This window comes from Microcaecilia unicolor, chromosome 4 (genome assembly GCF_901765095.1).
Source record: "Microcaecilia unicolor chromosome 4, aMicUni1.1, whole genome shotgun sequence".
NCBI classification, from domain to species: domain Eukaryota; kingdom Metazoa; phylum Chordata; class Amphibia; order Gymnophiona; family Siphonopidae; genus Microcaecilia; species Microcaecilia unicolor.
The window spans coordinates 175101995-175117139 of NC_044034.1; the positions used below are offsets into that span (position 1 = coordinate 175101995).

At 47.9% G+C, this 15145-nt stretch overlaps 1 protein-coding gene across 1 annotated transcript in view; it reads right to left on the bottom strand.

Moving 5' to 3' along the window:
• The window catches only part of CTR9 (CTR9 homolog, Paf1/RNA polymerase II complex component), a 280854-nt gene extending 268269 nt beyond the window's left edge, over nt 1-12585 (bottom strand). Inside the window, exon 1 of the mRNA XM_030200983.1 lies at nt 12429-12585. Coding sequence (XP_030056843.1) covers nt 12429-12473 — 45 coding nt within the window. The 5' untranslated portion in view covers nt 12474-12585. The remainder of the gene's footprint in view (nt 1-12428) is intronic.
• Between the last annotated feature and the right edge of the window lie 2560 nt (nt 12586-15145).

Here is a 15145-nt window from a genome sequence, read left to right on the forward strand (position 1 = left end):
TTATTCAGCACAACTCCAGGAGCGGAGGCAACAATACACTCCAAATCCCTCCTCTCAGTACCCTTCTCCACCACCGCCAACTCCAGGCTCCGCTCATTCTGCCTCGCCTCACCCTATGCTTGGAATAAACTTCCTGAGCCCTTATGCCAAGCCCCCTCCCTACCCATCTTCAAATCCTTGCTCAAAGCCCACCTCTTCAATGTTGCTTTCGGCACCTAACCTTTATACCTTTCAGGAAATCTAGACTGCCCCTATTTGACTGACTGTACATTTGTCCTTTAGATTGTAAGCTCCTTTGAGCAGGGACTGTCCTTCTATGTTAAATTGTACAGCGCTGCATAACCCTAGTAGCGCTTTAGAAATGTCAAGTAGTAGTAGTTATGTCGGCGCTTGGCGGACATCAAGGTAAAATTATCATACCTGATAATTTTCTTTCCATTAATCATAGCTGATCAATCCATAGACTGGTGGGTTGTGTCCATCTACCAGCAGGTGGAGATAGAGAGCAATCCATTTGCCTCCCTATATGTGGTCATGTGCTGCCGGAAACTCCTCAGTACGTCGATATCAAAGCTCCACCCGCAGGACTCAGCACTTAGAGAATTACACCCACAAAGGGACACTCTGCCCAGCTCACCACCGCCAAAACGGGGGAGGGGAATTAACCCAGCTCATCCCCACACAAGTGGGGGAGGGGAATCCGTCCGGCTCATCCCCGCGGAGCGGGGGAGGGACACCACCCCGCCGATGCGGGGGGGATCTGGCTTATCCTGCAACCGCAACCGCGGGAGGAGCTGACTGACCCTAACACCGCCGAAGCGGGAGGGGTACAAAGCTGCCCTACAGCCGCACGAAGCGGGAGGGAGCGCCGGCAGAATTTAGGTCTCAATCCAGCCCCGTAAAACGGAGGGGAGAGGAATGCAACAGCTCACTGTAACACAAAATCGTCTCAACTCCTGAAGAATCCAATTGAAAAAACTTGAACACGAAGTCCTCCTGAACAGGAACTGAAGACTAAACTTGAACCTGAAATGCAACCAGAATAAAAACAGTACAGATATCTGGGAGGGGCTATGGATTGATCAGCTATGATTAATGGAAAGAAAATTATCAGGTATGATACATAATTTTACCTTCCATATCATCAAGCTGATCAATCCATAGACTGGTGGGATGTACCGAAGCAGTACTCACCCAGGGCGGGACATAGAAATCCCTGACCGCAACACTGAAGCTCCAAACCGGGCCTCCGCCCGACCAGCCACAGTCAAGCGGTAATGCCTGGAGAAGGTATGAGCCGATGCCCAAGTTGCCGCCTTGCAAATCTCTTTCCAAGGAGACGGACCCGGCCTCCGCCATCGAGGCCGCCTGAGCTCTAGTGGAGTGAGCCTTCAGCCGGATAGGCGGCACCTTCCCCGTGGCCACATAAGCCGCTGCAATGGCTTCCTTGACCCATCTTGCCACTGTAGGCTTAGCAGCCTGCAGACCCTTACGAGGACCTGCAAACAGGACAAACAGATGATCCGACTTCCGGAAATCACTGGTCACTTCCAAGTATCTGATGATGACTCGTCTCACATCTAGATATTTGAGAGCAGAGTATTCCTCTGGGTAGTCCTCCCTACGAAAGGATGGGAGACAGAGCTGCTGATTCACATGGAAGCGAGAAACAATCTTGGGCAGGAAGGAAGGCACTGTGCGAATAGACACTCCTGCCTCAGTGAACTGCAGAAAGGGCTCTCGACATGATAGCGCCTGGAGCTCGGAAACTCTTCTGGCTGAAGTGATAGCCACCAAAAAGACTGCTTTCAACGTCAGGTCTTTCAGAGATGCCCTCGACAAGGGTTCAAAAGGCGGCTTCTGCAAGGCTCTTAGCACTAGACTGAGATTCCACGCAGGTACCACTGAGTGCAGAGGAGAGCACAGGTGATTAACTCCCTTGAGAAAGCGCACCACATCTGGCTGCGAAGCCAGGGAAGCACCCTTCAGGCGGCCCCTGAAGCAAGCCAGAGCCGCTACCTGGACTTTAAGGGAACTGAGCGACAGGCCTTTCTCCAGACCTTCTTGCAGGAACGCCAACACTGAAGAAATTGGAGCAGTGAAGGGAGAAAGGGAGCCTGCCTCACACCACGATGCAAAGGTACGCCAAACCCTGGCGTAAGCAGTAGAAGTAGAGCGCTTCCTCACTCTCAGCATAGTGGCAATGACCTTGTCTGAGAAGCCTTTCTTCCTCAGACGCCGCCACTCAATAGCCAGGCCGTAAGACCAAAGGGGGAGGAATCCTCCATCACCACGGGACCCTGATGCAACAGGCCCTGCTCCGCTGGCAGTCGCAGAGGTCCGTCCACTGAGAGCCTGATCAAGTCCGCATACCAGGGACGTCTGGGCCAATCCGGACCCACCAGGATTACCCGGCCCGGATGCTTTGCCACCCGGTCTAGTACCCTGCCCAACATGGGCCAGGGCGGGAACACATAGAGAAGCTCCTGTGTCGGCCACTGTTGGAGAAGAGCATCTACTCCCAGAGATCGAGGGTCCCGTCCTCTGCTGAAAAAGCGCGGCACTTGGCAATTGGCCGATGACACCATCAGGTCTAGGCTCGGCTGGCCCCAGCGCTTCGTGATGTCCAAGAACGCCTGAGCCGATAGCTGCCACTCTCCGGGATCCAAGGTATGGCGACTGAGAAAGTCCGCCTTGACATTCATGACTCCAGCAATGTGGGCCGCCGACAGCTGTTCCAGGTTCACTTCCGCCCACTGGCATAGATTCATGGCCTCCTTGGCTAGAGGGGCGCTCTTGGTACCTCCCTGGCGATTGACATAGGCCACAGCCGTGGCACTGTCCGACAGAACCCGTACTGGCTTCAACGCCAGTACAGGGAGAAACTCCAAAAGCGCCAACCGAATGGCTCTGAGTTCCAGGAGGTTGATAGACCACTTTGCCTCTGCAGGAGACCAGAGCCCCTGCGCTGTCCTTCCCAAGCAATGGGCTCCCCAGCCCGTCAAAGAGGCGTCCGTCGTGACGACAACCCACTCCGGGGTCAAAAGAGGCATCCCTGTGGACAACTTGTCTGTCCTCAGCCACCAGCTCAGCGTCTTGCGCACCGCTAGGTCCAAGGGAAGGCGCACAGCGTAATACTCTGACACTGGAGTCCAGCGCTGCAGCAGAGAGAGTTGTAGTGGTCTCATTTGAGCCCTGGCCCAGGGCACTGCTTCCATCGTGGCCGTCATAGAGCCCAACAGCTGCACATAGTCCCAAGCCCGAAGAGGAGAGGCTACTAGGAACTGGTCCACCTGAGCCTGAAGCTTGACAATTCGATTGTCTGGCAGGAACACTCTGCCCACTTGGGTGTCGAAACGAACTCCCAGATATTCCAGGGACTGAGTCGGGCGCAGCTGGCTTTTCTCCCAGTTGATGATCCACCCCAGGGAGCTCAGAAGAGCAATCACCCGGTCTACAGCTCTGCCGCACTCTGCATAAGAGGGGGTTCGGATCAACCAGTCGTCCAGATAAGGATGGACTTGTACTCCTTCCTTTCGTAGGAAGGCCGCGATGACCACCATTACTTTGGAGAAGGTCCGCGGAGCAGTAGCCAACCCGAACGGGAGGGCTCTGAACTGGAAGTGTCGGCCCAGGACTACAAAACGCAGAAAGCGTTGATGAGAAGGCCAGATGGGAATATGCAGGTAAGCTTCCTTGATGTCCAAGGATGCCAGGAACTCCCCTGCCTTCTCTGCCGCTATAACAGAGCGGAGAGTCTCCATTCGGAAGTGCCGAACTTTCAAGGCCCGATTGACCCCTTTGAGGTCGAAGATAGGTCGTACAGAACCTCCTTTCTTTGGTATCACAAAGTAAATGGAGTAACGTCCCTTGCCAAGCTGATCTTCTGGCACCGGAACGACCGCACCCAGGTGGATCAGATTGTCCAAAGTCTGCTGCACTGCCACAGCTTTGACCGAAGACTTGCAGGGAGAGTGTACAAACCCGTCTCTTAAGGGTCGGCAGAACTCTAGCTTGTAGCCATCTCTGATGACTTCCAGCACCCAAGCGTCTGAAGTTACCCTGGTCCACTCGCCCAGAAACGAGGACAGGCGTCCTCCCATCTGCACTGGGCCATGGACCAGGGCCCCGTCATTGGGTACGAGACCCTGGGGGAGGACCAGAGGAAACACCTCCGGGACGGCGGTCTCTGCGAAAGGAATGCTGCTTAGCCTAGGGAACAGGGAGGAATGGGACTATTAAATATCCGTTATCTGACAGTCTTGTGTTCCCTAAGGCACATAAGAGATTGGCTAACAGGGAAGCAGGGATTTACGGCCACGCAGATAGAGCAAGATAGGTCTCCCACAGCATACTTGAGTTGGCTGCTTCATGCACAGGGGGCCCTGTCTCAACAAGGAGTATCTGGGAATGTGTTAATTTCCACAGCCAGGGCAGCTTGGAGGTGGCTGTGTAGAAGACACAGCTTTTTGGCCAATGTGACTCCTTTTGTGGCGCTGCACAAGAACCCTGATTTTCCAGTAGGAACCTCGTCAGCAGCCTTTGCTCGTTGGCGTAGGCTGGGTGTACAATATATCTACCAGCTAGTAGACGAGGAAGGGAAAATCAAACCATTTGAAACTTTACAGAAGCAATATGCGGTGCCACAACAGGACTTATTTGCATATATGCAGGTAAAGCATTATGTTATATCTTTAGGTTGGGCTAATTTAAGTGAGGATGTGCAGGAAACCGTAAGTTCTGCTTTAACGCTGGGGGCGCAGAATATTATTCCGTTAAAGTCTCACCACAGATTTCTACAAGATAACCACAGAAAATATAGACTGCACCAAAAAAGTGAGTGCCTGGACAACAGAACTGGGAGTAGAGGTGATGGAGGATCGATTTTGGATATATGTAAGGACTATCCGCAACACCTTCTCCTTTATGAAACATTGGGAACTACAGTACAAGTTTGTACTACGCCTCTACATCTCTCCAAGCAGAGTGCACAAAGCCGGGTTTGGAGAAACAGGGGCATGCCTCAAATGTGGTGCAGACCCAGCCACACTTGGCCATATGTTTTGGACATGTAAGCAAATAGAGAATTTCTGGACACAGATAATGAAAACCATATATGAACAATGGGGATGGAAGGTGCAAAGACACCCATTATTGCTCTTTGAACAGTTTCAGTATGTCAGGCCAGACCAGTCGGGGTTTCTCCTGTTCCTGAGTAGAGGAGTGTGGTAGCCGTGTTAGTCCACTCTTAAGGTTATCAATAGAAATCAAACAAAATAAAACATTTGCTTATTTCCGATCTGAGGAAGAAGGGCAACCTTCGAAAGCTAATCAAGAAATGTATTAAGTTATGTCCAATAAAAAAGGTATCATCTTATTTTCTTTTCCTGTTCCTGAGGAAAGCAGTCCTGGTAGGGAAACAAGTCATATTGCTGAACTGGAGACAGCAGGAGGCCCCCACTTTGGGAGTGTGGAGAGTTCAAATGGTACAACTTTTGAAGATGGAGAGATGTGGATTGGTGACTTGGGACTCAACAGAAGGGAAAGCTTTGCAAAGGACTTGGGAGAGATTTTGGGATACGCTGCAACCCAGAGCAAGAAGCAGGATTCTTAATTAAGCCAATACATGCACAAGCATGGACTATGAATGAAAGACTGTAGGCAAAATCGGAGATGAGGGGTGGGGGGAGGGGGAGGAGGGGATGGTTGAATTGCTAATTTGAATGTGTGGCAGGAAACGTATATTCTGTTACGTGTTGTGTTTGAGCCATATAATAAACATGATTTAAACATAAAGTGGGTCTCCTTTATCACAGCCACATCCACCCGAAGGTGGAGTAGCTCACGGTACAGGAGCTGTCTCTTCCTGGGAATATTCGAGCCTCTTACATTTAAAAGCAATAGCGTTATATGAGACATAATGCGTTATTCAGATCTTTCCGCTTCTGTCCCCATTGTCTAACCCTTCTGTTCCCTTTCTCTATGTCTCTGAAAATAACTAAGGCACCCCTCCACCTCACGTACTCCTCCCATAACCCCAGCCCTTGATTCCCATACCTTGTTTTACTCTTCCCTCCCCTTCCCTCATATATCCCCTCCTAAGTATTTTAGACTTCCCACTTCTTTTACCGTGGTCAGCCTTTAGAGGAAGTGTTGGCCACACATCCACTCTGATGATAACCCACAGGCCTTTACAGATATTTCTTGCATGCCCGATTTCTCCCGCCTAACTTTCATATTGATATGACATATCTTACAATTTCTAAACTATATCAAACATAACTTTCAAACCATCTTGACTTTGTGCTGCATTCTGCCTCTTCGCACCGATATGTCCTCTTTTAAGAGAACTGAAATTCCCAACTGGGCTCTCAGTTTGCACTTAGGCCATCCGGCTAGCCTTTAGTATCTCGCCATTAATCCTGCTTCTTGCCCCTTCACCATCAGGTGATTTGAACTGCTGATTGTTGCCGTTGTAACCGCTTAGGTCCCTTGCCCACTCGCTGCCATTTGGGCGGATCTACTCGGGCGGAGCCCCGCAGTCCACTTGTTGAGGGGCCTGGTGTTGCTGATGTTCCCTCCTCTGGAAGTACCACTCTTGCCTCCGCTATGGACTTGATCAGTTGCAATTTACCATCTTTATAAAAGGCAAGCCACCTATAGCGAATGCCCATCTCTTGCAAACACTGGTGACTGGCTTCAATTCTGTTCGCCGTTTCAGTGTGGCCATTGCTAGATCCTGATAGAGCTCCACTCCATAGGAGTAATTTGTAATCCTGGAAGCATGCCACTATGTCTTTAGGCAAGTCAGCCCGTGGTGAGCCCAGAGCTCTGTAAGCTCTCGCCAGTTGGATCTCACGCGGTTCAATCACCATTCCATGTGGGGCCAGCAGATCACTTACAATCTTTTGAACCGTCTCTTCACAGTTTTGGTAAGCTGAGGTGTCGGGGAGGCTTCTAAAGCACAGACTGCACCGGCGACTCGGGTTTTCCAAATCCTCCAACTTTTCGAGGACCTGCTGCTGATTGGTCTGGAGCTCCCCTATTTGGTGATCTAAAGTGTCTAGCGCTTCAGAATGGGTTTCCAGCCGTGTCTCCGTCTCTTCCAAGCGGGACCCCATCTCCCACAGCTCACCTCTCAGGTCTGCTCCTAGCACGGCTAAATCGCCTCTCAATGCTTTTAAATCCGCTCGCATTTCCTGAAGCCATTCTTTCCAATCAGCGGCTCCTTCCACTCCGGTGTCTCCTGTATCTGTTAACTTGGGCTGAGAATTCGTAGCTGCCAGCAGCTCCCCTCAACCCTGTTGCCGCTGCGCCTCTGCCTCCATTTTGCTTTTCCCATGCGGCGTTTGCACCCGGAAATGCGAAGTGAGAGAGGTTTGCCGCTCCCTGCCTTGCTGTCATCAATCAGTATCGATTTTCCACACTTTTGTTCTCCGCTGCTCGGAGGCTAAGGCTCGCTTAGACAGGGTTCGTTACTGTTTTACCCCACGGGTAATCCAGAGCTTCTCTTTCAGGCGGCCATTTCGTCCGCTGACGTCACTTCCTCGCCCATGCAATATAATTTATAACGTGGTCAAGAACTGGACTATTTTTTTTTTTGTTATTCCATTCATTGTAGACTTGACAAAATGTGGATTCACTTATAAAATGATCAAATATTTTGGATCTCAATGCCCAAAAAGGATCCACAGTATATTGACTCAGTAACCTCAATCTCTTGCCACATTTTGTAGCTACTAAAATGTGATATACAGAAACGGACAAATCTGCAGTGCCCCTCCTAGCAGACCAACAGGACCAAAAGGAGAAAATTTTGCACCTTGGGAACTACTCTTTAGCCCACACAAGAGAAAAGCTTCAAGGAGGTGGGAGAAACTACTACTACGCAAATCAAGTAATCTAAAAATGAAAAAGGGGAAACCAAAAATAATACAAAAAAAAGACAACAAGAGCTCAAAAGGGTCTAAAAATAAATAAGACAAAAACCCAGAATAAAATACAATTTTAATACCAATAACATAAACCAAAAACATTACAATTAAAAAGGTTACTAAGACTTTTATTTGTTTTGTTACATTTGTACCCCGCGCTTTCCCACTCATGGCAGGCTCAATGCGGCTTACATGGGGCAATGGAGGGTTAAGTGACTTGCCCAGAGTCACAAGGAGCTGCCTGTGCCTGAAGTGGGAATCGAACTCAGTTCCTCAGTTCCCCAGGACCAAAGTCCACCACCCTAACCACTAGGCCACTCCTCCACTCCTAAAAACTTTTGGCTGGTACTCAAATTTCTTAACTTTTTTTTTTTTACCTGTTATACAAAACCAAGAATTACTACTACTACTTATCATTTCTAACGCGCTACTAGATATATGTAGCGCTGTACACTTGAACATGAAGAGACAGTCCCTGCTCGACAGAGCTTACAATCTAATTAGGACAAACAGGACAAACAAGAGATAAGGGAATATTAAAGTGAGGATGATAAAATAAGGGTTCTGAACAAGTGAATAAGGGTTAGGAGTTAAAAGCTGCATCAAAAAGGTGGGCTTTTAGCTTAGATTTGAAGACGGCCAGAGATGGAGCTTGACATACTGGCTCAGGAAGTCTATTTCAGGCATATGGTGCAGCAAGTTAAAAGGAACGGAGTCTGGAGTTAGCAGTGGAGGAGAAGGGTGAAATAAGAGAGATTTACCCAGTGAACGGAGTTCCCAGGGAGGAATGTAGGGAGAGATGAGAGTGGAGAGGTACTGAGGAGCTGCAGAGTGAATGCACTTATAGGTCAATAAGAGGAGTTTGAACTGTATGCGGAAACGGATAGGAAGCCAGTGAAGTGACTTGAGGAGAGGGCTAATATGAGCATAACGACACTGGCGGAATATTAGTCGTGCAGCAGAATTTTGAACAGATTGAAGAGGAGAGAGATGGCTAAGTGGGAGACCTGTGAGAAGCAAGTTGCAATAGTCTAAGCAAGAGGTGATAGGAGTGTGGATGAGGGTTCTGGTAGTGTGCTCAGAAAGGAAAGGGCGAACAGAAATATAGATATGTCTAGCTGCAGTATTAAATAATTCAACTCACATTTCCTTGTGCTTTTTATGATTTCATTCCTAGGTCGTCGTCCCCCCATCTGTCTCAGTATATTTACTTTCCTATATTTAAGGCTTTATCTTTTTTTTATAAAAAGCATTTTTTTTTAATCTATGAACCTTTAAATATTTTTTTTTAGCACTTATCTCACATCTTTCCAATGATAGTTCAAAAAGCAAGGTATATTTGGGTACTCTAGTATATTTCCCTGTCCTCAGGTCTCCAAAAGAGAGCCCCAGCAGTCCATTTTTGCGGCCCCATAACCAAAGTAGGAAAATTGAGTTTGCTCACCTGAAGGATGCAGAACTGTCAGAGAGCGGGCAGAGAAAAGGTCACGTGAAGCTCCACTGAGTTGTGTGTGCCATGTGCATCATATGAAGCACACGTTACCCAGCAGAGTTTCACGGGGCTTTCTATCTACCCGCTCCCTGACAGTACCGCATCCTTCAAGTAAGCCAATTCAATTTTTCTGCCATAGGAAAAAATTAGTTCTCACCTGATAATTTTCTTTTTAGTCCTAAGAGATCAATCTAGAAACTTGTGGATTATGCCCATCTACCAGCAGGTGGAGATAGAGAGAGCAATGTGTTCTGCCATAAGCATCCTGTACAGTAGCCTTCTCCTTTAGTATTCACAATAACTAAGTAGCAAGGCATAACCAACAGAGACAGGAAATCTCCTGCTTCAAACAAGAACCGATGTAAACCAATAAAGTATGGAACTGGAAGAATGAAACAAGCATGAGAATCTAAGTGACTGGGCTCATCAAGCATACGCCTATCCTGAATATGTGTCCCCTGTTCCTACAGTCCTTTCTGTTCTTCTTTATTTTTTAATCATAACATCAACGTCTGCAAACAAGCAAATCCAGTAGCCTGCAAGCACACAAGACACCAGACATACAAACAGCATGTATAGGTAGGGCCTCTGGACTGATCGTCATTACATCCCAGATATCAATTCAGAGACTTGAGGGATGTAAAAAAGCAGTCCTCAATTAAGAAGGGACATTGTGATTCCTGCGTCAGTACAGAAGCACCAAATGTGACATCACCCCTGGCCAGAACAGCCAAACGTTAATGCTTTAGAAAAGTGTGCGCAGACCTGCAGATTTTATCAATGGCAATAGCTTGTAACTCAGCAAAGGAAGTAGCCTGCACTCTGGCAGAATGAAGGCAGAGATCTCCCAGTCAAAATATAATCTGAGGAAATGGCCTCCTTAAGCCACTGAGCAATGATCACCTTTTCTGCAACCTGCAAAGAACATAAAACGATGGTCCAACGCCTGAAGTCATTGATGACCTCCAGATATTTGATTAAAACCCTGCATACATTCAAACTGCGAAAAGACCAGTACTCTGACAGATAGTCTTCCCCACTAAAAGCAGGAAGCAAAATCGGCTGATTCAGATAGAAAGCTGATACCACCTGGGGCAGGAAGGAAGGCATCAGTCTAATGGAAACACCTGCCTCTGAAAAGCTAAGAAAAGTATCACGGCATGACAGGGCCTACAATTCTGAAACCCTCCTGACCAGTCATGGCCACAAGTGGAGGAGTGGCCTAGTGGTTGGGTGGTGGACTTTGGTCCTGGGGAACTGAGGAACTGAGTTCGATTCCCACTTCAGGCACAGGCAGCTCCTTGTGACTCTGGGCAAGTCACTTAACCCTCCATTGCCCCATGTAAGCCGCACTGAGCCTGCCATGAGTGGGAAAGCGCGGGGTACAAATGTAACAAAAATAAATAAAAATAAAATTATCTTGAGTGTGTGGTCCTTCACTGTGAACTTGTCCAGAGGCTGGAATGGGTCCTCGACCAGTTTGAGACTCCAGGTGGGGCAAATTGCCAGCCTGGGGAGGAGCGCAAATGGTTAACCCCCACAGGAAATACACGACGTCTGGATGCACTGCCAGGGAAGACCCCTGAAACACTCCACAAATGCCACCTGGACCTTCGGAGAACACCAAGATTCGGTTCTCCAAATCCTAATATAAGCCATCAAGGTTGACCTCTTCCTGGCCTGGAGCAGTGTAGCGATGACATTCTCCCAATAACCTCTCTTCCTCAACTGCAATCTTTCAAAAGCTATGCCATAAGATCAAAGGGGGAGCAATCCTCCATTTAGATGGGATCCTGCACCAGGAGACCCCGCTGGGAGGGAAGGCAGATGGGGCTGTTGATCTGCAGGCAGATACAACATACCAAGGCCTCTGGAGCAAATCTGGCACCACCAGAATCACTGGCCCTCGATGGCGAGAGATCTTCTTGAGGACTCTGCCAATCATTGGCCATGGAGGAAAAGACAGAGGAGTGAGTCCATTGGCCAAGGTTGAAGCAGGGCTTCTATAGCATCGGAGCCGAATTCCCTTCGCCTGCTAAAGATAGGACTCTGCCCACTGACAGAGGAGCTGCATGTTCTGGGACAGAGAAACACTCTTCGTGCAACCTTGACATATGCTATTGCCATCGATTTGTCAGAAAGGACCCGAACCAGCTTACACTCCAAGGAGGCAGAGAATGAAATCAAGGCCTTCCTGATGGCTCTCAATTCTAAGTGGTTTTATCAACCAACATGCCTCCATTTGGGACCACAACCACTTATCAGTTAGCATTAGAAACAATTGAGCAGGAAAGGAGATATCTGTTGTCACTTTTTAAGTCTGCTAAACCAAACCAACCTTTCAGCTTTTCAACCCCTTCCTTTCCCTTGGAGATCCTCTGTGCATGTCCCCTGCTTTCATGGGGGCTGCACCTTGGTATGAACATGCAGATGAGGGATGTGGTTTGGAAAATGTGCTGAAGGCCTTCTCAGATTTATAGGCTTTGCAACTGTTAATAAGCCAAAATAAAGTGAGCTTTTTTTTTTAACATACCCTTGTAGAATCAAAATTAGCATTTAAAATTACATGTTTAAGCCTAAAATCTTTTGGTGCCCCAAGAGCTTTCTCGTGTCCACTTTGCGGCCCTTTACTAGAACCCGTGAATGGGAAGTCGAGACACAAACAGTGCATCCGAACCATACAATTTTTCGAACCACATTACTCAAGTCAAAAACAGCTAGGTATTGCCCAGCAGCTCAGAATGAAAACGGGACAGCAAGAAACCGGTGAATGAGCCCAAAAGACATGCAAAAAATGATTAAATACAGCAGCAGGCAGGGAAGGAAAAAAAAAAAAGAGAGCAAGTGCGGGTGACAAGAGATAACCAGATAAGTAGAGGAGTGACGGGTAGAGTACCAAAAGGCCAGTGAGGGTGCACCCGCCAGTGCCATCCGAGGCCTCACTCTCGCCAGCTGATCCCCGGAGCTGCCCCCTCCACCCGCGCTCTCACAGCCCACCTCACCTCGTCAGTGTCCCGCAGGGGGATTTCTATAGAACCCCGCGACATGGTAACACAGCTCCGCCGGCCCCAGAGGCCTCCTCAGCAGCGCCGCAAACAAGACACTTCCGAGTTCCGAACCGTAGCACCTAGGTCTCGGCGCCAGCACTTCCGGTGAGGAGGCTTTCAACGCCGGAAGTGAGTCTACGGCGTCGCCTTGGTGATCTGGGCCTCCCTCGTTCTCCAAGTCCTGAGCCAGCTGTGTGGGAAAGAACAAATAAGGATCCGCTACTCCAGACGGTTTCACGTTTAGGATAGTGTGTTTATTTTTTTTTTCACCTGGCTCTGTAAAAAAACAAACAGATTAAAAAAAAAACATATTCCAGTCCAGTGTCTTTCATTGAAACTTTCTGTCACGACCTTAATAATATGATTTGAAAGAGGCAAGGAAACGGTATGTGGATAATTTTATAAAAGGGCATCTATTTTAAGACTATTTTGTAAAGGCAACGTGGAGGAGCATAATCGAACGCGGATGCGCATCTCAATGGGCGACTATCTCTGAGGACGGGTCCCTGAAGGGGCGGGACAGACCGTATTTTCAAAAAAGATGGGCGTCCATCTTTTGTTTCGATAATACGGTTGGTACCGGGCAAATGCATCGGATTTGAGCTGGGCGGTATTGGTTTTCAGCGATAATGGAAACCGAAGCAGCCCAGCTCAAAAACGAACAACTCCAAGGCATTTGGTTGTGGGAGGGTCCAGGATTCGTAGTGCACTGGTCCCCCTCACATGCCAGAACACCAACCGGGCACCCTAGGGGGTACTTGTGGTCTAAAGAGGGGGGGGAAATGTTTTTCTTATAAAAAATATAATTGTGTTTACAATTTAAGTTCCGTATTGCTTGTTCAAGTTTGTACATGACTTGTAAAAATTTAAATGCATTAAAAATAAAAAGTAAAAAAAAAAAAAAAAAATTTAATACCTCCCAAGTCCATAGCTCCCTTACCTTGGGTGCTGAGCCCCCCAAATCCCCCCCAAAACCCACTGCCCATAAGTCTAAACCATTACCATTGCACTTATGGGTGAAGGGGGGCACCTAGATGTGGGTACAGTGGGTTTGGGGGGGGGGTTGGAGGACTCCCATTTACCAGCACAAATGTAACAGGTAGGGGGGGATGGGCCTGGGTCCACCTGCCTGAAGTCCACTGCACCCACTAACAACTGCTCCAGGGACCTGCATACTGCTGTGATGGACATTTGAGGCTGGCATACAGGCTGGGAAAAAAAAGTTTTTAAAGTTCTTTTTTTGTGTGGGAGGGGGTTAGTGACCACTGGGGGAGTCAGGGGAGGTCATCCCTGATTCCCTCCGGTGGTCATCTGGGCAGTTGAGGCACTTTTTGGGGACTTGTTTGTGAAAAAAAAGGGTCCAAAAAACGAGGCCCAAATTCTCGCTACTGCCGCCCTTTTTTTTTCCATTATCGGCCGAGGGCGCCCAGCTCTCCTCGGCCGATAAACACGCCCCAGTCCAACCTTCACCACGCCTCTGACACGCCCCCATCAACTTTGTTCGTTCCCGCGACAGCTCTCTAACGTCTTCAGTGCTTCCTTAGAGTCTGGAGTGTTCCCGGAGGACTGGAGAAGAGCGGATTGTCAGCTATCGTATAGTTGATACAAGCATTCATACTTATTTCTGTTGAGGTGTTATATAAGTAAGTTTATAAGTAAGTAAGTTAGTTAGTGTGATCAGATACTGATCGAGCTTATTACTATCTTAAAGGAAATTCTAATCACATCTAAGTTAGGCCACTGGCCGCCATCTCTTGTTCAGATGGCTAGCACCAAATTACCAGAATTTGCTATAGCTCACCTTGATTGGTGGATGGTTAGTGTTCCAATCTGTTCACAACAAGGATGCTCTATCTGTACTTTGGTCCCATGGTCAGGACAACATACTGTTATTTACCCTGTTGTTAATATTGGTGTGCAAGTTAATAATGTGATAATGTATCCTCTGGACCATCTCGCATGGGTGCAGCCCCTGGACAATAAGTGGACATCATTCAGACCAATGGACCCTAGCCTGTGCCAGCGGACACCCTTTCATTTCCAGTGTGAACCTCATCAGTTTAAAGAGAGTGACAGCTCCTGCTGGAACAATTCATCCTCCTGTACTCTGACTAATGAACTTTTATATTCACCCACTGTCTCACATAGGGTGTACTACCTTGGAGCTGGACACTTTTGTTTTAATCTGTTCTTTCCTCAAAATATTTCTTTTTCCATTGCTCCCCAAGTACATGACATCCGCCTCCCTAAGAACACTGTGCTGTACAGTTCGAACTATTTACAGAACAATACTTGGTGCAGTCATACACCGCTGGTGTCCATCACCATTAATGAGACAACATATTCTGCACCTCTGGTTACCAATGACTCTATTGACATTCCAGATTTTATTCCATACGCTGTACATCCACTCCCTCTGGGCATGGGAGAAGAAACTTTACACAACCTATTGAACTTTACTGAACTCCATGCCTATATGGACCATTTGAAAACAACCTCCACAGAAGTGAACCATACCATCACCTATGAGAATGGACAAATTAGACAAACTGTTCAAAATTTGGTACAAGACTCCCATGTCTCAGTATGGGAACTATTCTTTGGATATTCACCTACTGCTGATCATGTCTTTAATGTCTTAATTCACCCTATCATTTTAACTAGTGTACAAG